Raw genomic sequence first — 22,839 nt, forward strand, 5'->3', positions numbered from 1 at the left:
GGTTATACCAGCTTAGGAGTGGAGTGACCTATTCAAATCTGTTGTGAGTTTTTCTGTAACCATTCAAGAGCAGAATTTGCTACAATGTCTCTCTGCCATATCTTCATTTTTCTCCTGAAAAGATGTTAAATAATACTTCCTTTAACAATAGGGTTATATTGTTAATGCTATACTTGTATTTAAAGAAACTTAATGACTGGGTAGTGTTTCAATTTTAGTAACTCAAATGTGGATTATCTTTCATATGGGTTTTCTCTTTATGAAAATAAATTATTCAGTTTATCAGGTGCTCTTGATTTATTTTTTAATCTTCAGTTCATATTATTCATCAACGACTGGAGAGAGTTTCAAATTGATGGGATGATACCAGATTCAGGCAACTGTATTGCTCTGATTCTCTCAGAAGCTGGAAAATGTGTAGGTTTGGTAGCCTCTGGTATTGGTTAATATGCAACACTTTGATTTATATATTGCTAGATTTGTCTTAAAATTTATACTGCAAGCTGTTTTAAGAACCATTTAATTCATGAAGACATAGTAAATATTTAGACTGTTTATAATTCCTGAGTATTAACTAGCTTTAGTAGAAGTGCATTGATGAAATCTTTGACTTATTGGAATTTTCTGCCTTTATTCCATTAGATTATATTAGATTATTATATTAGTACATGTGATTGACTTTATTAAAATGGAAACTAACAGCATTGTCCTGAGACAGGTTTTAAGACATACACTGGTAATCAGCTTCTCTAGACATCTCTGCTAATAAATATAAAACCTCATCTTTTAACACCTTTATCGTTCTGGTTCAGGGTTTTCAGAGTCTAGGGCAACTTGTTGAAACATACTAATACAATTAGAAAAGGAATTAGTGGAAGTCTTTCACTGATTATCATGCCCAGTTTGCAGTCCAAATCCATCAAAAAATTTTTCTGTCTCCTGACTTTGGGTTTGCAAGAAACTTCTTAATTCTATCGTGTTTTTCTGGGCTATAAGTCCTCTGGATAACTTCCATGCTTGCCTGTCCTCTGTAACGTTACACCGTGCTTGAACCATCACACTTTTCTGTGTTCTTTGGACAGTTAAAACTTGGCTAGCACACCGTGAGACTGGCCAAATCAGCTAGAAAAGAAGGATGTTAACTCTGAAGAAGTTGGCAGAGGAAAGAAAGACAAAACACTTAGATCAGTTCAGAAAAGCAGTGACTCTGATATTACTAGTTTTCTGTTCTCTAATGACAAGTTTGGATGAGATTATCTAAAATTATTATTATTAGTGCTTTGACTTGATATTTAATGCTGCCCTTTGAAGAATAAAATGTTGGTGGCCTTTTTGACTTTCACTCACCACTCAGCTTTCTCAGTATCTTCTTTATCTGTGCTTTGCCTTATATGTCTTTACAGCTGAAGGTGTTTAAGCAGATTAACTCTGACATTCTTTTTAATAAAAAAAAAGGCATGGTTTAAGTTAGAATTGTATTTTGTAAGTGTAGAGCTGTGAAAGTTTGTGTTTAATAAATGACAGTTTCTTCTCTGAGAAAACATTAGAATGACTCCATACAGTGTGGAATTCCCTGTGCTAAGTTTTTTAATCTTCTGTTTAATTGCACGGTTTCTACAGTTCTTATTTCCCAAATACATGTATATTGCGTGCTTACTGCGTCTTTTTGAGACTGCTTTGATGTGGGTTTCAGTGTTTCAGTAGTGGCTTATTCTGCTTTTCATTTCAGATTCAGATTTCAATTCAGATTCTTACTTTGTTCAGGTGTTAAAAAATTTTCTGGAAACGTAGCACTTTATGTAGAGAAGTGCTACTCTATTAGTGATTCTGTCATTAACTCTCTCTGCAGAGGAAATGTTTTTTGTTTGTTTTTTTTTCCATTGTCCCAAATGTAAATGGAATTAAAGAATATGCACCTGGATAAAGTCATCAGCGAAAACAATAGAGACAGTGGCAAATGCATACTTAAGCATCTGTGCATCCATTGTTATATACAAAAATGCATTGGGTTTATGTGGCAAGATTTTGCTAGCGGGAGGATGCAGGGGTGGCTTCCCATCAGGAGCTGCCCCCATGATGGACAGAGCCAGTTTCAACTGGCTCCAAAATGGACCCACCGCTGCCCAAAGCTGAGCCAATCAGCGATGCCGGTGGCACTTCTATGATAACATATTTCAGACAGGGTAAAAATGCTGTGCAGCAGCACTGAGAGACAGGAGTGAGGAAAACTGTGAGAGAAACAATCCTGCAGACACCAAGGTCAGTGAAGAAGGAGGGAGAGGAGATGCTCCAGGTGCTGGAGCTGAGATTTCCCCTGCAGCCCATGGAGAAAACCATGGTGAAGCCGGTTGTCCCCCTGCAGCCCATGGAGTACCACATCGGCACAGATATCCACCCTGCAGCCCATGGAGGACCCCACACTGGACCAGGTAGATATGCCCTGAAGGAAGCTGCATCCTGTGGAGAGCCCATGCTGGAGCAGGCTCCTGACAGGAGCTGCGGCCTGTGGGGGACCCATGCTGGAGCAGTCTGTTCCTGAAGGACTGTACCCCGTGGAAAGGACCCATGTTGGAGCAGTTCGTGAAGGACTGTAGCCTATGGGAGGGACCCCATGCTGGAGCAGGGGAAAACTGTGAGGTGGAAGGAGCATCAGAGACAAAGTATTATGAACTGACCGCAACCCCCATTCCCTTATTCCCCCTCAGTCGCGCAGTGGGGGAGGAGGTAGAAGAGTCAGGAGTGAAGGTGACCATGGGAAGAAGGGGGGGTGGGGAAGTAAAGCAAAAACAAAGGACATTTATTCTCTATTTCCCATCAGCAGGCTATGTCCAGCAACTTCCTGGGAAGCAGAGCCTCAGTACATGTATGCCATGGTTTAAACCCAGCCAGCAACTAAGTGCCACACAGCCGCTTGCTCACCCTCCCCCCGCAGTGGGAAGGGGGAGAGAACCGGAAGGGTAAAAGTAAGAAAACTCGTGGGTTGAGATAAAAACAGATTAATGAATGAAATAAAATAAAATAATAATAATAGTAATAATAGTAATGAATGAAAAGGAAAATAACAAGAGAGAGAGAAACAAAACCCACAAAAAACAAGTGATACAGCTGCTCACCACCTGCCGACTGACACCCAGCCAGTCCCCGAGCAGCAATTGCTGCTCCCCTGCCAACTCCCCCCAGTTTATATACTGGGCATGATGTCATATGGTATGGAATAGCCCTTTGGCCAGTTTGGATCAGCTGTCCTGGCTGTGCCCCCTCCCAGCTTCTTGTGCACCTGGCATAGCTTGGGAAGCTGAAAAGTCCGTGACTAGTGTAAGCATTACTTAGCAACAACTAAAACATCAGTGTGTTATCAATATTATTCTCATACTAAATCCAAAACACAGCACTATAGCAGCTACTAGGAAGAAGATTATGTCTGTCCCAGCCAAAACCAGGACAGTATCCACCCCTTATTCTATACCATCTATGTCATGCCCAGGTTCTACCCTTTCTAATACATTCCAATTAATCACCACCACTTTTATCATTCCCTTGGTCTATGGGCCATCCCACTAAAATATCCATTGAGTTCATTTAGTCCATGAGTTTGAGCTCCATCTGTCATAACAGTCCTTCTGGGCAGGAGAGATGGTGTGTGGTGTTGGAATGTTACATGCTGAAGCCAGTTCTGGTTCCATCACCGCTGCACTTTGTTTGGTTTCATCAAAGTTCATTCTTCATTAATATGGCTGATTCTTACTGTAATACCATTGATATGGCATGTAGCAACCATAGAAGTTATGGCATACAATATTATATAGCAATTAACATCATACCATTTAGTTCATTGGCTATTCTCACCCAAAATCAAATCACCTTGAGGTACACAGCAGACTTCCCCATCATTTCACATTACCCACCAAGTGCACCCGGGTCCTTGAGCAAAAGCAATCCCACGAATGGGCTTGCCTTTGCCCAAGGCAGGAGTAACCCAGACTGTCTTCCCAACCATGTTTTTTATGTGCACTACAGGGACCTTATCCCCTTCTACAGTAGGTAAAAGTTTTGATTGGGCAGGGCCAGCTCTATTGGCAGATCCCCTAGTGTTGACTAACCAGGTGGCCTTTGCTAAATGTGTATTCCAATGTTTGAATGTCCCACCACCCATTGCTCGTCTTTAACAGCCCATTGTATCTTTCGACCTTCCCGGAGGCTGGTGCATGATAGGGGATGTGATATACCCACTCAATCCCATGCTCTTTGGCCCAGGTGTCTATGAGGTTGTTTTGGAAATGAGTCCTGTTGTCTGACTCAATTCTCTCTGGGGTGCCATGTCGCCATAGGACTTGTTTTTCAAGGCCCAAGATAGTGTTCCGGGCAGTGGCATGGGGCACAGGATATGTTTCCAGCCATCCGGTGGTTGCTTCCACCATTGTAAGCACATGGCGCTTGCCTTGGTGGGTTTGTGGGAGTGTGATATAATTGATCTGCCAGGCCTCCCCATATTTATATTTCAGCCATCGCCCTCCATACCACAGAGGCTTTAACCGCTTGGCTTGCTTGATTGCAGCACATGTTTCACATTCATGGATAACCTGTGCAATAGTGTCCATGGTCAAGTCCACCCCTCCATCACGAGCCCATCTATATGTTGCATCTCTTCCTTGATGGCCTGAGGTGTCATGGGCCCACCAAGCTATAAATAATTCACCCTTATATTGCCAGTCCAGATCCACTTGAGCCACTTCAATCTTAGCAGCCTGATCCACCTGCTGGTTGTTTTGATGTTCCTTAGTGGCCTGACTCTTGGGTACATGAGCATCTACGTGACATACTTTTACAGTCAGGTTCTCTACCCAGGCAGCAGTATCTTGCCACAGTGCTGCAGCCCAGATGGGTTTGCCCCTGTGCTGTCAATTGTTCTGCTTCCATTGCTGTAACCACCCCCACAGGGCATTTGCCACCATCCATGAGTCAGTATAGAGATAAAGTGCTGGCCACTTTTCTCGTTCAGCAATGTCTAAAGCCAGCTGAATGGCTTTTACTTCTGCAAATTGGCTCAATTCTCCTTCTCCTTCAGCAGTTTCTGCGACTTGTCGTATAGGACTCCGTACAGCAGCTTTCCATCTCTGATGCTTTCCTACAATATGACAGGACCCATCAGTGAACAGGGCATATTGCTTCTCATTTTCTTGTAGTTTATTGTACAGTGGGGCCTCCTCAGCACGCATCGTCTCCTCCTCCTCTGGTGATATTCTGAAATCTTTGCCTTCTGGCCAGTCCATAATTACTTCCAAGATATTGCTTCTCATTTTCTGGCAGTTTATTATTATCCCTTTGAACATCCATGCCAGCACCGGCAGTCAGGGTGCCAGGAGGAGCTGTGCTTCAGTACCAACCACTTCTGAAGCAGCTCGAACCCCTTCATATGCTGCCAATATCTCTTCTTCAGTGGGAGTATAGCGGGCCTCAGATCCTCTGTATCCCTGACTCCAAAACCCTAGGGGTCGACCTCGAGTCTCCCCTGGTGCTTTCTGCCAGAGGCTCCAGGTAGGGCCATTCTCCCCGGCTGAGGTGTCGAGCACATTGTTTACATCTTGCCCTGCCCAGACTGACCCAAGGGCTACTGCATGAACTATCTCCCATTTAATTTGTTCAAAGGCTTGTCGTTGCTCAGGGCCCCATTTGAAATTGTTCTTCTTCCGGGTCACTTGGTAGAGAGGGCTTACGATCAGACTGTAATTTGGAGCATGCATTCTCCAAAAACCCACAATGCCTAAGAAAGCTTGTGTTTCCTTTTTGCTAGTTGGTGGAGACATGGCTGTTATTTTGTTAATCACATCCATTGGGATCTGACGACATCCATCTTGCCATTTTATTCCTAAAAACTGGATCTCCTGTGCAAGTCCCTTGACCTTACTTTGTTTTATGGCAAAACCGGCTTTCAGGAGGATCTGGACTATTTTCTTCCCTTTCTCAAAAACTTCTTCTGCTGTATTGCCCCACATGATAATGTCATCAATGTATTGCAGATGTTCCGGAGCTTCACCCTGTTCCAATGCAGTCTGGATCAGTCCATGGCAAATGGTAGGGCTGTGTTTCCACCCCTGGGGCAGCCGATTCCAAGTGTACTTAACGCCCCTCCAAGTGAAAGCAAACTGTGGCCTGCACTCTGCTGCCAAAGGGACTGAGAAAAACGCATTAGCGATATCAGATTTGGCTGCCTTTGACTCCAGTTCGTATTGCAGTTCCAGCATGTCCGGCACGGCAGCACTCAGCTGTGGCGTGACTTCATTCAGGCCACAATAGTCTACTGTTAGTCTCCACTCTCCATTAGACTTTTGAACTGGCCATATGGGACTGTTAAAAGGTGAATGAGTCTTACTGATCACTCCTTGGCTCTCCAGTCAACGAATCAGCTTATGGATGGGAATCAGGGAGTCTCGGTTGGTGCGATATTGCCGCCGGTGCGCCGTTGTGGTAGTAATTGGCACCTGTTGTTTTTTGACCCTCAGCAACCCCACAACAGAAGGGTCCTCTGAAAGACCGGGTAAGGCAGACAGCTGTTTAATTTCCTCCGTCTCCAAGGCAGCTATACCAAAAGCCCACCGGTACCCTTTTGGGTCATTGAAATACCCTCTCCTGAGGTAGTCTATGCCAAGGATGCACGGAGCCTCTGGGCCAGTGCTTTTGCCATTCATTCCCAGTTAGGCTCACTTCGGCCTCCAATACAGTCAGCTGTTGGGATCCCCCAGTCACTCCAGAAATACGGATGGGTTCTGCTCCTATATAGCTTGATGGCATCAGGGTACACTGTGCACCGGTGTCCACTAGAGCTTTATACTCCTGTGGGTCTGATGTGCCAGGCCATCAGATCCACACAGTCCAGTAAACCCAGTTGTCCCTTTCCTCCACCTGGCTGGAGGCAGGGCCCCTCTAGTCCTGGTCATAGTATTCATTACCCACTTCTTGTACATACGAGTCAGGAGTTCCTTCATTAAAATCAGGAGTAAGATCAGCCCTTCTACTGTGCCTGGGGAACTGCCCACTGGAAACCGGAGCAGCAATTTTCCTGGAAGAACCCCCTTTGGTGATTGTTTTTCCTTGCAACTCACGTACCTGTGCCTCTAGGGTGGAGGTAGGTTTTCCATCCCACTTCCTCATGTCCTCTCCGTGGTCATGCAGGTAAAACCATAGGGTGCCCCGTGGTGTGTATCCTCTATATCCTCTCTCTTGAGCAGAGGAACACTGACTCCTAATAGCTGAGACACTGGTCCGTACAGGTGGAAAGTAGGACCTATCCTCTTTGAGTTGCTGGACCTTCCTGGACAGTTTCTCCATAGCCAAGATGAGGAAGGAAGAGATACTTTCTTCGTATTGCCGGAGCTGACCAGCCAATTCATCCACCGTTGGTCCCTCTCTGTCTTTCTATGTCATTTCTGCCAATGAGTTGGCCTGTGACGCTGGCGCACTCCGTAGAAACTTCCGCCACTTTGTTGTGTGCACTTGACTTCATCTGGATCTTTGGATAACTGCTCGTTGTTCAGGTTACCATAAAACACCTCCAGCGTGGCTAATTCCCTCAGGTACTGGATACCTCTCTCCATGGTGGTCCTTTTGCCTGGGCGATATATAACATCTTCCTTGAAGGGATATCTTTCCTTCATAGCTGACAGGAGTCGCCTCCAGAGGCTGAGGACTTGCGACCCTTTTCAAAATGCTTTGTCAATGCCCCCTTCCCTAGAAAGGGATCCCAGCTGCTTGGCTTCCTTACCCTCTAATTCTGGGCTACTGGCCCTCTTATCCCATCACAGAAGCAGCCATGTGACAATGTTCTCGCCTGGACAATGGCTGAAATCTTTTTGCATATCTCGCAGCTCACTCAGGGATAGGAATTGGGTGGTTACCGTTTCCTTTATGAATTCTTCCTCTTCCTCCGAGGAAGAGGAGGAACCCTCCCGCTTAGTTCTTCCTTGGGGGGAAGTGGGGAATTCTTCCTCTTCCTCCTCTTGTTCTCCTGATGGCCCTGTTTTAGAGTAGTCTGCGTCCTGCTCCCTCTTAGGAAGATCTTCTTCATCCCTTTCTAAACGAGCTGACTTACACTTCCAAGATTTCTTCTTGCGTATAGGGGCCACTGATACCAGCACAGGTTGGTTCTCTGGTTCAGCTGCAGTGCCTGTCGCAGGGGTTGGAGTAGCTGCAGTGTCTTTTGCGGGGGCTGGAGCACAGCACTATACCAGCTACTAGGAGGGAAATTAACTCTGTCCCAGCCGGAACCAAGTCAGTGTAGCAGGTGCTTGGAATACAAACATCTTAATAACGAATGCCCCTCCTCCTCCTTTCTATTAGCTTTTAATGCTGAGCATGATGTCATATAGTATGGAATATCCCTTTCATCAGTTTGGGTCAGCTGTTCCTGCTGTTACAGGACCCCTTGTCCTCTCCTAAGCTCTTGTCTGCACCCAGCCTGCAGGCCTTTGGAGAAGTGGGATGGAGAGACAACCTTGATGCTGTGCAAGGACTGCTCAGCAATAGTCAAAACATTGGTGCATTATCAACACCATTCTAACCACAAGTGCAAAGCACAGCGCTATATGGAAAGTTAACTTCATCCCAGCCAGTCCCAGTACAAAAACCAGCCCTGATGTTGCTCATAGATAGCAGAGAAATAAAACAAGTTTTCAAAGACAATCACCCTTTATAGCTAGATCCCTTATTTTTTGTGTGTCCTTTTCCTGAAGAAAGGATCACACTGATGAAGAAAATTCAAGAAAGTTGACATAGCAATGAGTAACTGAAAATAATAAATAAGGTAGCAGAGCATGTTGCAGATATATAACCAAAATGAAAAGGTCGATCAGAAATTATATATGTTAATGAAAAAGAACCATCATTTACTTACATTACAGTTTCTTCTAAATTTGCTGTTGGCCATGTTGGCCTAACTTCATACATCCACTCAGTGTCAATCCATTAAAGAATACACCAATAGAGAAAGACTTTGTTATATTTTTCCCTGTCCGTCACCTATCAAAAAACGAAGGAAGTATCTTAATCTAATTTGTGCGTGTGTTATAACTTCTCTTTACTTTAAGGAGATACATGTGTGGAAAAATACATCCTATCTCACTTCCCTTGGCTGGGTTGTTAGGGGCTAGGTCACTTCTCAATAATGTCCTGTGGGCCTTGCAGAAATGTCTACAAGGGGAAAGGGGAGGAACATTCTTTAACCAGATTGTGGCATCTTTTTTTAGAGTTCGTTGGTATGAGGTTACTCTAGTCCTTCTAGCTTCTCAGACAACATTTAATGAAAAAGACAGTGCCTTAAATTGACTGAGAAAGGAGAAGGCCTGAGAAGACAGAACTATTTATTCTAACCATGTTTTCATGATGGTACCATTGATGATGACCTGGACTTGGAAAGTTTTATCCACTGGTTTGAAAACATAGGAGTAAGAGACTCTAGGGTTTTTAAAGATTAAGCTACACATTATTCTTGTATCAAGTTGACAGAGAGTCCAGTAAATTGATTAATGACAATTTCTTCTGACGACTCAGAGATCATAACAAATATTTTAACAAAGAAATATTTTATGATTGTCTAATAAAATATGCCAGTTGTCAATCACAAGATAAACTTCTTTCTTACATATTAAAAAACCTTATATCAAACAATACATAAAACCAAACAGTACATTTTAATACAGAAAAAATCAACTGGAATATTTTTAAAAGAGTTTATGACTTTAAAAGAGTCACCATATCACTGAGTCAGACCCCTCTCATGACTTTCTTCTCTGCATATATGTCCCACTTCAATCTCTCCTTCCCAAACCCTCTTGTAACCCTCCCACATGCAAACAGACCCTATTTCTTCTTCCTCCCCTCCCCTTTCTTTACTCTTATACATTCATGTGTGGCTCTGCCTTCCTCCTATTTGCTGCATGATTTCTATCTGTGAGGATATTAAAAGAACAGGGAGAATGGTCAGATTCCTCTGTTGGGGAACAGATGATGATGATTAAAAATTCCTTTCATCTCAGAGCTTCTCCTTCTGATGGAACAAAACCAAACCCCTGCTATACGGTCTTCTTTTATTGTAATTTTTGAGAATAGAATTCGAATTTCATCTTTTCAAATATTTTAGGCTTTAATAAAACTATATTTTTTATCAAGACTGTACAAAAATAAATGTCTATTTCATCCATCAGCAAGCAGACAAAAGAACTAGACAGTCTTTTGGAAATTTGAATGAAACCAACCAAACATAAAAATTTAGCCAAAGCATTTTGATAGCTGCAAGAACTTTTGTATGCAGTGTTGTTTCTTTAGTTTTATTTATTGGTATTCCTTCATATTATTACTTTTTGCTTTGCCTAAAACCAACTTTTAAATAAAAATATTTATGTGTCTTCATTTAGAGAGAAATGTTCATTGCTTTTTTTTAGACTAAAAAAAAATTGTTCTACATGTATGTGCTGTTTCACATGGATCATCGTTACTTTCTTATCAAAAGTCTCTTTCAAGGATATTGATTTTACTAATTTTTTTAAAATAATATAGTCCAACTGTAGGAATTAATGTAACAAAATTCAGTGGAAGACTTCATGAAAGGGGAAGGTGATTGCCATTTTAATTAATTTCTTAAATAAGTTGTATATACACACTCATATTCACAGAAGACAAAAGATGCTGGCTGTTGAGTTTTTGCTATGATTTCTGGGTTCCTCTTAACTAGTGATGACAGATTGGTTTTTGGACAGGCCTTTATGCACTTTGGGAGTCAGTAGTTGCTGTGGTGGGATCATTGGCTTCAGACTCTAGCTTATCTGACCCACCTTAAATCTTAGGCAAGTTTGCTGACCATTGTCAATATTTTCCTCATTTTTAATATACTATGGCTACAGTGCATCTTTCTGTTAACAGGAAGAGCAACAGCACATATAATGTGTTGTAACCTTATTGTCATCAATTTTATTGGCGAGCAGATCTTGTGCTGATGAGTCACCTGTGTTGTGGTCACATCACAAGTTTTCTGCTGACAAGTCATCTGCACTGTGGTCCTGGTGCAAGCAATATCTTCTCAGTGTTTACCTGTTTTATTGCTGCTAATCATGTCCATGGCTCTCAGTGCATACCATTCTTTCAACTCTTGAGCTCTTCTTCCATCTTTTGCTTTTACAAGTATGCATTTCCATTCATACTTCATTAATACTAATGTTAATATTACTATTGCAAAACTTTACATTATTATAACAACTTTTATTTGGTTTGCTCAGCAGGAGAAGTTAAGTTTTAACTGGGTTTTGCAACAGTAATACAATTATTTATCTCTGTAGGTAGCTGAAAAAACTGGGGCTTATTTACAGTTTCTGTTACTACTTACTTATGTTAAAAAAAAAAAAATTGGGGAAAGTACTGCATTACACACAAATGATCCATTACTTGAAAAGTGAAAATGAACTATGTTGAGGAAAGTGACTTCAGCATTTCTAAAGCCTTAAATTTTTATAGTTTGCTAAATAGCTGCTTACTTTTTTTAAAAAGTATTTTCTAGAATTGCTACAGATGCATTTTTATCATTTAAAATTCATAGTTTTAAGTAGCTGTGTTTGGGTGTATTCTGTTGATAATGCATAATGTTTTAAGGTACAGGGTAATAAAGAAAATGTGAATTTCAGACAGTCTGTATGAATCCTCAAATTTATAAATTCTTAGAAGTGCATATAAAAATCATTTTATTATTATTATTAAAGCTTATAAAACAGGTATGAATATTGAATCATGGAGCTCATCTGTGTTAGGTGACCATTCAGTAGTACTGCCGGAAGCATGCTGAGTCCAGGTGATTACCGTCTGTAAGAGGAATGAAGTGGACTCTTTAAACAAATTTCGGCTTAATATGGTTGTTATTTAAAAAAGGAAATTCTCCCACTTTTTAATTTTTTTTTATATATATATGAATATATAAATATATTTCCCATCATAATTTCATAACTATATTTTAATTATGTTCAGTATAAATATGGGTATTAGAACAATGCCAAGACTGTCTAGAACAAGTGGATAGGTACCATTTTAGGCACCAGCTCAAGAGAACACTGAAGTACATATTTACAGTTGATCATAAATGCCTTAAGTTAGAGATTACCATAATTAAATATTTTGTAAACTGATTTAGCATATTTCATTGCTGTTTCCTGTTTTTTGTTGTGTTCTCATACATCATAGAAAGGTTTTTGCTCTTGGAAAACAGTAGATTCTTTTTGCTTTCCACATTAAGTGAACTGTTATATTGCCAAAAAATATTACATAAAATATAGCATAAATTTTATGCTATAAAGTATGGGCATGACAAGGAGATGCTGACGTGGTATTTTTGCTCTCTTAAAATTTCTGTATACAAAGAGAAATATTTCACATTCACAGTGAAATACATTAAAGGCTGGTTTTGGATTAATCCAATTATAGCAGGCCGCTCTCATGGAGCTTCTTGCTTGTGTGCTATACTTTATCTACTTAATAAAATAATCCTATTGTATTAGGCAGACACTCCAGTCCTGTTATTTATCCTTTTGTAAACCCCAAACTGCTAGTTGATTTCTGCTTGTAGTGATGGTATAATGGTCTAATTATTTCTGTAGCACTTCTAGCTGTTGGAGCAGGTTTCATTTTCTAGTAGTGTTGTGTGCCATTAACTGGAATAACAGGTAGCAATTTAGAATACAATGGAAATTCCACATGTAAGAGAAAGCACTACTTTCTATTATGAAATCATCTAGTTTTGTTTCAGTTGTTTCATAGTCTAATTGGTCTGTTTATTTAATTTTTATTAACAGCTATGAAATCTGAGATTATGTTTTGACACTATATGCTGCAAATAGTGAATTACTGCTTTTATAGTAAAACTTGTTTTAAGAAGCATATAAAGATAATCATGTAGCTAGAGTTCTATACTGAAGGGCTTGTAGTGAAACCCTCTTAATGTAGTTTTGAATATATTCCTGTGGGTAGTTTCTTGTGAAGATGAATAGATGAAACATTGGCCACAATAGACTGTAAAAGTCAGAATTTGCTAGTAAGAGTAATTTTGTTAAAGGACAGACAGTTAAGCTTATATTTGTGTTACAGTGACGAGGATAATCAGATTTAACCTGAAATGACATAATATATTTTGTACAGTATGTGATGGAAATAACTTTTTTTATTTCATCTGTAACTAACAGTGCTTTCAAATCAAGGTTGAACAGAGTATCTAAAAGACATCTTCATGACCTTTATTCAGTAACAAATACCAGTAAACAGAACTACTAACAAAAACATGTCCTTGGTGACTTTTTTCCCTATTGTGATTCTGAGACATTAGAATTGCTAAACTGTTTTGATGATAAACATAAACTATACTATATACAACTGAGGTATACTGTGCTATTTCTGCCCAAAACTCTAGAAATTCATGCAGTGCATGTCAAGCACTGAAGTTAAATTAGCAAGTCTAAATCACCTTCTGATGGTATGTTTATATTGGGAAGTTACAGACTCATACTCTGCCAATTTGACACTGTAATATAAGAAAATGAGAACCTTCCCATCCTGTTCAAAAATGAGCTGATGAAAATTAGGATCTTCATCTGCTTGCTTAAGCATATTAGGAAGGAATTTATAAGATTACATACAATTTTTCAATTAAAAGTCCTTGCAAGGCAAGGCTTGCAAGGCAGTTATTGCTCTGATGGCCTGGAGCCTGGTTCTGCCAGGGCCCTGAGATGTCCCTGTCTCATGGGACCAAAATTCAGGCATCCTCCAGCATATGATTAATGCACTTATGTGATGTGATTTTCAATATTGAAAACTGGTTGATTCTGGTTAGTTGTTTTTTTAGGATGACCTTACAGGGTTTTTTTTGTAAGCTGCCTTGTTTTGCTGTTCCCGTACAAGCAATGCCACAATTTGTCAACTCTGGAAGAATTTCACATTCATATAGACGTATAATCATACTTATTAAAAGATGATTCCTATGTACTGAGCAGTGAGTGCTCAGTATATAAACAATAATTTTAGTCAGCTCTGAATGTAATTTTGCTTGTGTGTGTGTGGCGAAGGGATTGCTTAAAAATGATTTTTAACTGTCTGCTGTAATCAGAATAATTCTGTTTACATGTGGAAGAAATGACACCTATTTCAATGGAGTGGTCATCTTCCTTCTCTCTAACTATATCTGCTTTTTGTCAGTTACCAGACTGGGTCAATAACCTCTCAGACTGCATCATAGAGTATTACTTGTGAGAGAGAATTGCTGTAGTCAGTTCAGTGCAAAGTGAAAAGAAACAAAGACTGGAGCAATGGCTGGCTATAAATTAGCAAGTAATTATTGTGACATGGAAAGTTATACTGTGATTTTTTGGCATTGCAGTGTTTATATAATGTCTCCCATGTTTATCTTTGTCTTAAATCACCTTTTCTGAAACTCTTTTGCAAATACAGATTCCCTTTTGGGAATCCTTCATGCTGACACCTTCCCCTCCTCAGACAAGATGGTAGCAACTTAGTTCCTCCAAGGCAGAAGGCTCTGAAGTCCCAGTAATAATTGTTTGCCTTTAATTGCCAGCATTAAATAGGCAGTTAATATTGCCCAAGTAGTAAAACACTTTGTAACTCTTCCAAAGGCTTCAGTGTAGAGTTTGAGAAACACCACTACAAATCAATTACTTTAATGTATCTAAACCTACAAGTAGAAACTAATTGCTTTATTCACAATTTTAATAGACCCTTCCAGCAACCAATCTGTAGAGAGCTATATTTATCACAAATTATCAGTTGTTTTTGTCAATACTTTTCATATAAATCTGTATTTAATGTATACTAGTGAAGATTTTTGATATAACAAAAACACAGGTTTTGCTTAACTTCTGTCATGCTTTGTGCAGTTTTCACTTTTAAGCACTTAATATTTAAGGGAGCTTAAGGAAACTACATCTGGTGATAGTGCATTCCTTCCTTTTTTTTAAACTCACTTCAGACTGATGGGTTGAGGAGAATAGCTGATAGCTGCATTTTGTTTGGTCTTGCGTCCCTAATAATAGATACAATACTGACATTTCTCTCTCTTGTCTCATTGTCTGTCTGTCTGTTTCTCTAGGAGGAGATTTCCTCTCCTTTTTAAGAAAAAAGAAGGATGAGCTAAAAACCAAACAGTTAGTGAAATTTTCATTAGATGCTGCTTCTGGTATGGCATATCTTGAATCTAAAAACTGTATACACAGGTAAGGAAGATATTTATTTTCAGTATTGTAATTTTGGTCACTTGAACTGTTAGCAGGTTAAATGTATAGTGGTGTTTAATAATGGCAATGAATTTTAGTGTCAATGAATCATTGCAATCTATGCATCTTAAGTCCTCCTTGAAATTTTAAGATACTTGCATAGCCAATACAGAAGTTCAGGTATTTTTGCAGTGTGTTTCAGGGAAATCCACTGATATCTCACATGATCAAGGGAGAGAAGCTGGAGTTCTGTATATTAAAACATTATTAATTGTCTTGACTGCTTTCTCTGCAATATTGAAGATGATCAGGCTGTATGCTTTTGGGGTACCTTATTTCCTTTTTGTTGTTTCTTCTCCAGACAGACTCTGTTCTGGAGGTGCTTAACTCAGTGTGTATCAAAGGGAATGTAAATTGTTCTTTCAAAAATAAAAAAAAAAAATTAAAATTCTCTCAAAATATCACAGTATATAACCCTGCTACTATCAATCATATGGCTGAAATATGAGACAGAAACATGATGATAATTCCCTTTCCAGAGGAAATTATAAAATAATATTTTAATTTATAATGCTGATGGTTTCCGGTTTGCTTTTTCGAACATTTGTAGCTAAACTCTGGGCCACTTAACTTACAAAATCAGCCCATTTCATACTTAACATAGTTCTAATGAGAGCTGAACAGCATTTCTCTTAGGTTTTTATAAAAAATGAATTGTTCTACATGCTGCTGGTCAAGAAGTAGATTTATCTTTAAACATATTCTTCCAACAAGAATAAGTTTAAAACCTATTTATAAAATATTATAGTATTATTGTAAGTATCATTTATATGTTTTTACTAGGTTTTTTGTGTTTGACTTGATTTAAGGATACTTAAATAAAATAGTTATCTTATGCTGTTTATAAATTATTCTGAAGAACAAATTAATTGAAACACTTCTGCCAGATCTTAATATATAAGTAAGACTGAAGCAAAACCCCCATACTTGCTGTGTAAAGCTGTAGAATATTCCTTATGGGAAATCCCAGAAAAGTATTGTAAGCAACATGGGGAAAAAATATAATTAAAGTCCCAGCATTCTGTCATGGTAGAATGCATTTTAGCCTGACTCTATTTGTTAAGAAAATAATGGCATACAAATCAAAGCAATTAATAGCATTAGTGATTTTCACTATCCTCATAAATGTTGTAGTATTTACTCATTTCTTTAACTGTTGGATCAATGTTTGATGAGAAGGGCCTATTTAGATCTCATGTGTTCTTAGAAAATAAAATAAAGGGGAAAAGAAATAACTAACTAAACAACTAAACTATTGGAAGTGTATTGTGTAATGTCTTACTTGGTAGTTATGACTACTGAAAAAGATTACTGTATTTATTCATTAAATGGTAATGTGACACCTGCAAAATATAAACAGTTTTAGACACAATTATTTTTTGAGAAGTGCTATTTCCCATCCCCCTCCCCTTTAAACTCTATAAAAAGCATTTTGTTGCTCGTCTGCCTTAATTAGTACTGTTCTACTTACTATAGATGAGAGTATGGCCTCAACATACCTGTGAGAGACACTGACAGTTAGCATTGAATAGGAACAGATATTTTTCTGCTATTTAGAGTAAACTTTAAAGACTTGTTTACATTACTACTTATTACATCAAGTGCTGCCTTTCAAATAACTTTATTATACCCATGATGGTTTGTGGATGAACTGTATAGTGATTTTGCTAAAAGAACTTATGATAATGGTTAATATCCTTTTTTAATTGCTATTTCCCCCTAACTTCTGTCTTCATAAGGTTTTTTGTTGTTGGTTGTTTGTTTTTAAGGTATATTTGAAAAGATAATAATTTGTGATTCAAAGAATATATTTCAGAGAGAACATGTATGTAGCAATGACTTACCGTATGAGGGTTTCATTATGATAACTTTAGAAAGCTGAATGCAAATATGTCATGTAGGTCTAAAACCAGGAAATAGAACTGCAATCTAATTTTCTGTTTTCTTAGTACCATAGACTTTGCCAGTGCATACAGCCTAGGTTACACATACTGTGGTACACATGGGGAGGGAAAAGGTCTTTCCCTTCTGTTTACCTTTTAACTTTCAGAATCACAAAAATTGTTTATTATTATCACAGATTATCACAGAAGTTTATCATAGAGAGCTGCCACTTTCACAGAATCACAGAATCACAGAATCATATAGGTTGGAAAAGACCTTTAAGATCATCGAGTCCAACCATAAACCTAACACTGCCAAAAACCACCACTACACCATGTCTCTAAGCACCTCATCCAAACGTCCTTTAAATACCTCCAGGGATGGCGACTCAACCACTTCCCTGGGCAGTCTGTTCCAATGCTTGATAACCCTCTCGGTGAAGAAAAATTTCCTAATATCCAGTCTAAACCTCCCCTGGCGCAACTTGAGGCCATTTCCTCTTGTCCTATCACTTGTTACCTGGGAGAAGAGACCGACCCCCACCTCTCTACAACCTCCTTTCAGGTAGTTGTAGAGAGCGATGAGGTCTCCCCTCAGCCTCCTTTTCTCCAGGCTAAACAGTCCCAGCTCCCTCAGCCGCTCCTCATAAGACTTCTGCTCCAGACCCTTCACCAGCTTCGTTGCCCTTCTCTGTACACGCTCCAGTACCTCAATATCCCTCTTGTAGTGGGGGGCCCAAAACTGAACACAGTATTCGAGGTGCGGCCTCACCAGTGCCGAGTACAGGGGCACGATCACTTCCCTAGTCCTGCTGGCCACGCTATTTTTGATACAAGCCAGGATGCCATTGGCCTTCTTGGCCGCCTGGGCACACTGCTGGCTCATATTCAGGCGGCTGTCAACAAACACCCCCAGGTCCTTCTCTGCCAGGCAGCTTTCCAGCCACTCTTCCCCAAGCCTGTAGCGTTGCATGGGGTTGCTGTGGCCCAAGTGCAGGACCTTGCACTTGGCCTTGTTAAACCTCATACAATTGACCTCGGCCCATCGATCCAGCCTGTCCAGGTCCCTCTGCAGAGCCTTCCTACCCTCAAGCAGATCAACACTCCCACACAACTTGGTGTCGTCTGCAAACTTACTGAGAGTACACTCGATCCCTTCGTCCAGATCATTGATAAAGATGTTAAACAGAACTGGCCCCAACACCGAGCCCTGGGGAACACCACTTGTGACCGGCCGCCAACCGGAGTAAACTCCATTCACCACCACTCTTTGGGCCCGGCCGTCCAGCCAGTTCTTTACCCAGCGAAGAGTACACCCGTCCAAGCCATGAGCAGCCAGTTTCTCCAGGAGAATGCTGTGGGAAACCGTGTCAAAGGCTTTACTGAAGTCTAGATAGACAACATCCACAGCCTTTCCCTCATCCACTAGGCGGGTCACCTTGTCATAGAAGGAGATCAGGTTGGTCAAGCAGGACCTGCCTTTCCTGAACCCATGCTGGCTGGGCTTGATCCCTTGGTTATTCTCTACATGCCGTGTGATAGCACTCAGGATGATCTGCTCCATCAGCTTCCCCGGCACCGAGGTCAGGCTAACAGGCCTGTAGTTCCCCGGGTCCTCCTTCCGGCCCTTCTTGAAGATGGGTGTCACATTAGGTAATCTCCAGTCAGCAGGGACTTCCCCAGTTAGCCAGGACTGCTGGTAAATGATGGAAAGGGGCTTGGTGAGCACATCTGCCAGCTCCTTCAACACTCTCGGGTGGATCTCATCAGGCCCCATAGACTTGTGAGTGTCTAAGTGGTGCAGCAGGTCACTCACCATTTCCCCCTGGATTATGGGGGCTCCATTCTGGTCCTCGTCCCTATCTTCCAACTCCAGGGGCTGGGTACCCAGAGAACAGTCGGCCCTGCTAATAAAGACTGAGGCAAAGAAGGCATTAAGTACCTCAGCCTTTTCCTCATCCTTGGTCACTGTGTTTCCTCCCACATCTACTAGGGGCTGGAGATTCTCCTTAGCTCTCCTTTTGCTGCTAATGTATTTGAAGAAGTGTTTTTTGTTGTCTTTTATAGCAGCAGCCAGACTGAGCTCTAACTCAGCTTTGGCCCTTCTAATTTTCTCCCTGCACAGCCTCGCTACACCTTTGTAGTCCTCCTGAGTTGCCCGCCCCTTCTTCCAGAGGTCATAGACTCTCCTCTTTCTCCTGAGTTCGAGCCAGAGCTCTCTAGTCAGCCAGGCCGGTCTTCTTCCCCGCCGGCTTGTCTTTCGGCACCTGGGGACAGCCCGTTCTTGTGCCTTTAGGACTTCCTCCTTAAAGAATGTCCAGCCTTCCTGGACCCCTTTGCCCATAAGAGCTGCCTCCCAGGGGACTCTCTCGACCAGTCTCCTAAACAGGCTGAAGTCCGCCCTCCAGAAGTCTAAGGTGGCAGTTTTGCCGACCCCCCTCGCCGCTTCTCCACGTATCAAAAACTCTATCATTTCATGATTGCTCTGCCCAAGACAGCCTCCAACCATCACATCGCTCACAAGTCCATCTCTGTTGGTGAACAAGAGGTCCAGCGGGGCACCTTCCCTCGGTGGCTCACTCACCAGCTGCGTCAGGAAGTTATCTGCCACACGCTCCAGGAACCTCCTGGACTGTTTCCTCTCTGCTGTATTGTATTTCCAGCAGACATCCGGCAGGTTGAAGTCCCCCACATAACAAGGGCTAGCGATCAAAGGCAGAAACAAAATTAAAGGCAGAAACAAAATTTTTAATAAACATATCCTGAAGAAAGTTGCAGTTTCAAAACACAACCAAGTAGTCAAATAATATCTTCAGGAACACTGCTTACTTTTATGAAACACACAGGTTAATAACTCAAAATATGCATTTCCAGTATTATTTTAACAATCTTATTTTCTGGGATCTTTAAGATTTTTCAGACTTCTATTGGACATAGTGTATGCTTATATTTATGAGCTAATTGTTCTGAATTTGATAGGAAAATATAATGAAAAAATTTGAATCAGGATGACAAACAACCAAGTTTAGTGATTTTTAGTAGTAATACTACAGGCACTACATAATTATTGGGGCTTTTTTGAGTTACTAACAGGTTAATTGGCAAACGCTCACTCTAGGAAAGTAGCTCATGAAATTTTAAAATATGTTTTACCAAAGACTAAATTGCATTTTATTAGGATTAGCATACATAAAAATTTTCTAGGTATGTTCTCTGTTTGAAATGTTGAGGAGCTTGAACATTTGCCCAGGATTTCTGGGCACCCTGGGGAATGGTTGGAGATCCTGTTGTCTAGAAACCTTGGATATGTCTGCCACAGAAGCACAGAATGTTTACTTGCTGGGTACTTTGAACCTATTGCACACTACTGGGTGCAGCACTCTGGTGCTATGCTGCAAATATATTAAATAAGAGAGTGACAGGCTACCAGAGAAAAGTCAAACTCTCTAGTGCTTTGTAAGAAAGCTCTTAGGTGTACAGGACTCAACCTCATTAGTTTCAGCCCCTCCTTACTTGAGCACTGAAGGTGCAAATGTGTGACTGTATGGTTTGTACAAGGAATATGGGAGCCCTTGTTCCCTCCTTTATGGGTCAGATAAAACAAGGATGCAATCTAGTCATGTATAAATTTAATGTTGAGACCATGTAGATTAGAATGGAACAACTAAATTTATACTAGGAAGAAGATTCAGCATTATGAAAAAAAGAAAAAAAATTTTAAAAGAACAACAAACACTTGCTTATCAGGAAATTCATCATTAGCAGTAGTTCTTTTAGAGAAAACAAAAAAGGTAAGAAAATTAAATAGAGACAAAATAGACTAAGTAGCAGAATTTTTTTTTTTTTTAATTAAAAGTCAAAAGGCTTTGATTACTATTTTGGCCAAGAAAAAAGGATCTTAAATAATACTTAATTAGAAATGGTTTCTATTGTATAGGTTGCAATAAAAAAGAAATTGCTTTGCTACTATGCTATGCAGTACTCCTATTTGTTGTTTTAAAGATTTGTTTGGAACCCTGGTGTATGGGGGGATTTTGGGGGTTTTTTGGTTTTTTTTAGTAATTTAGGTGACTTATTTATAGTAGCATGTGCATTTGATTTGCTGTTAATGTGACACTAAAGACTGCTCAGCACCTTATTAAAATTATTTTAATGCTACTTTTTAGTTATAGTGCACTGGCTATAGTTAGTTTTAATATTTAAAAGTTATATTTAAATATGAACTGGCTTTTTTGAATTGCCAATTCAGTCATGCTTTTGCTTAGTCTTTCAGCAGTTGAGGCAGTGCAACAACTAATCTGCTCTCTGTTTTCTATTTTCATGTGTGCTATGGTGTTTTAGTAGGTGCAGATATAAAGTTTAAATTTGTCAGGCTTAGAATGCTTAATACACATGAACGATTCTTTGATCTGCATTTTCATCTCATCTAGATTCCAGAAATCACTAGGTTTTTGCTCTCTCTGTGCTGATTAAAGAGCAGAAATCAGTGGGCTTAAATAAGGAAAGCTGCATGAATAGATGTTATTAAAAGAAATAAAAGGAGTGGTTGAAGATATACAAAAGTATGCAGTTATTTCATCTCCATTTAATTAGAGTTTGACAAATTGTTTCTTGCTTTTCATTTTTAAAACATGCTATTGTTTAGATGGTTCCATTTTTTTCTCTTAATTAGAAACACAAAATTAGCATAGAGATGTGATGATAATGTCAGTTATCATTATCAGTGATAATCTCATGGGTCAATAAAGACAGTTTAATAAGTGAAATTAAAAAAGCAAGTGATGGAAACTCATCACCTCCCACCAGCAGACCGATGCCCAGCCAGTCTCCAAGCAACGGTTACTTTAGAAAAGTCTTCCCTTCCACCACCCCCCTCTCCAGTTTTATTGCTGAGCATGACGTTATATGGTATGGAATATCAATTTGGTCAGTTCAGGTCAGCTGTCCCAGCTGTGTCCCCTCCCAATCTCTTCCCCACCCCAGCCTACTCCCTGAGGGGGCAGAGTGAGAAAAAGAGAAAGCCTTGATGCTGTGCAAGCACTGTTCAGAAACAGCTAAAACATTGGTGTGTTGTCAACACTGTTTTTAGCCACAAATCTAAAACACAGCAACATATAGACTGTTATGAAGAAAATTAACTCCATCCCAGCCACACCCAGTACAATCTCCACCCCTTATTCCATACCATTTGCATCATGTTCAGGTCCTACAGTATTCAATACATTCTTATCAACCACCACCACGCCCTTCCCCATCCTTTGACATATGCACTGATATCATTCCCTTAGTCTATAGGGCCATCCCCATTCAAATGTCCATTCAGTTCATTTAGTCCATGACTTGGGCTCCATCTGTTGCAATGGTCATTCAGGACAGGAAAGATGGTGTGTTGTGTTGGATTGTTGGGAGCTGAAACCAGCTCAGGTTGCATCACTGCTGCACTTGCTCGGTTCCTTACAAAGTTCATCCTCCATTGGTTCGGATGGCTCCTGCTGTAGTACTTGACATACAACTATGGCATCATACAACTATGGCATTGTACAACTCAAATCATGGGTTATTTTCACCAATGGACCCTTTTTGCCCACTATTTCTCCTCACACTGCATATATAGGAGCTTCTAGGTTTGAGGTAGGTGCACCGTCTCA

At 40.3% G+C, this 22,839-nt stretch overlaps 1 protein-coding gene across 9 annotated transcripts in view; it reads left to right on the forward strand.

Annotated features, from left to right (window-relative positions):
* The window catches only part of LOC142403077 (tyrosine-protein kinase Fer-like), a 216,656-nt gene that overhangs the window by 156,884 nt on the left and 36,933 nt on the right, over window positions 1-22,839 (forward strand). For 8 of the 9 annotated variants that reach the window (XM_075489217.1, XM_075489220.1, XM_075489218.1 and 5 more), the window contains one exon: window positions 15,125-15,248. In XM_075489217.1, the coding sequence (XP_075345332.1) occupies window positions 15,125-15,248 (124 nt within the window). Of the gene's footprint in view, window positions 1-15,124; window positions 15,249-22,839 lie in introns of those variants that run through there. The other variant, XM_075489225.1, reaches the window with a different exon arrangement.

Source organism: Mycteria americana, assembly GCF_035582795.1.
Source record: "Mycteria americana isolate JAX WOST 10 ecotype Jacksonville Zoo and Gardens chromosome W unlocalized genomic scaffold, USCA_MyAme_1.0 Scaffold_33, whole genome shotgun sequence".
In the NCBI taxonomy this organism is placed as follows: Eukaryota; Metazoa; Chordata; class Aves; order Ciconiiformes; family Ciconiidae; genus Mycteria; species Mycteria americana.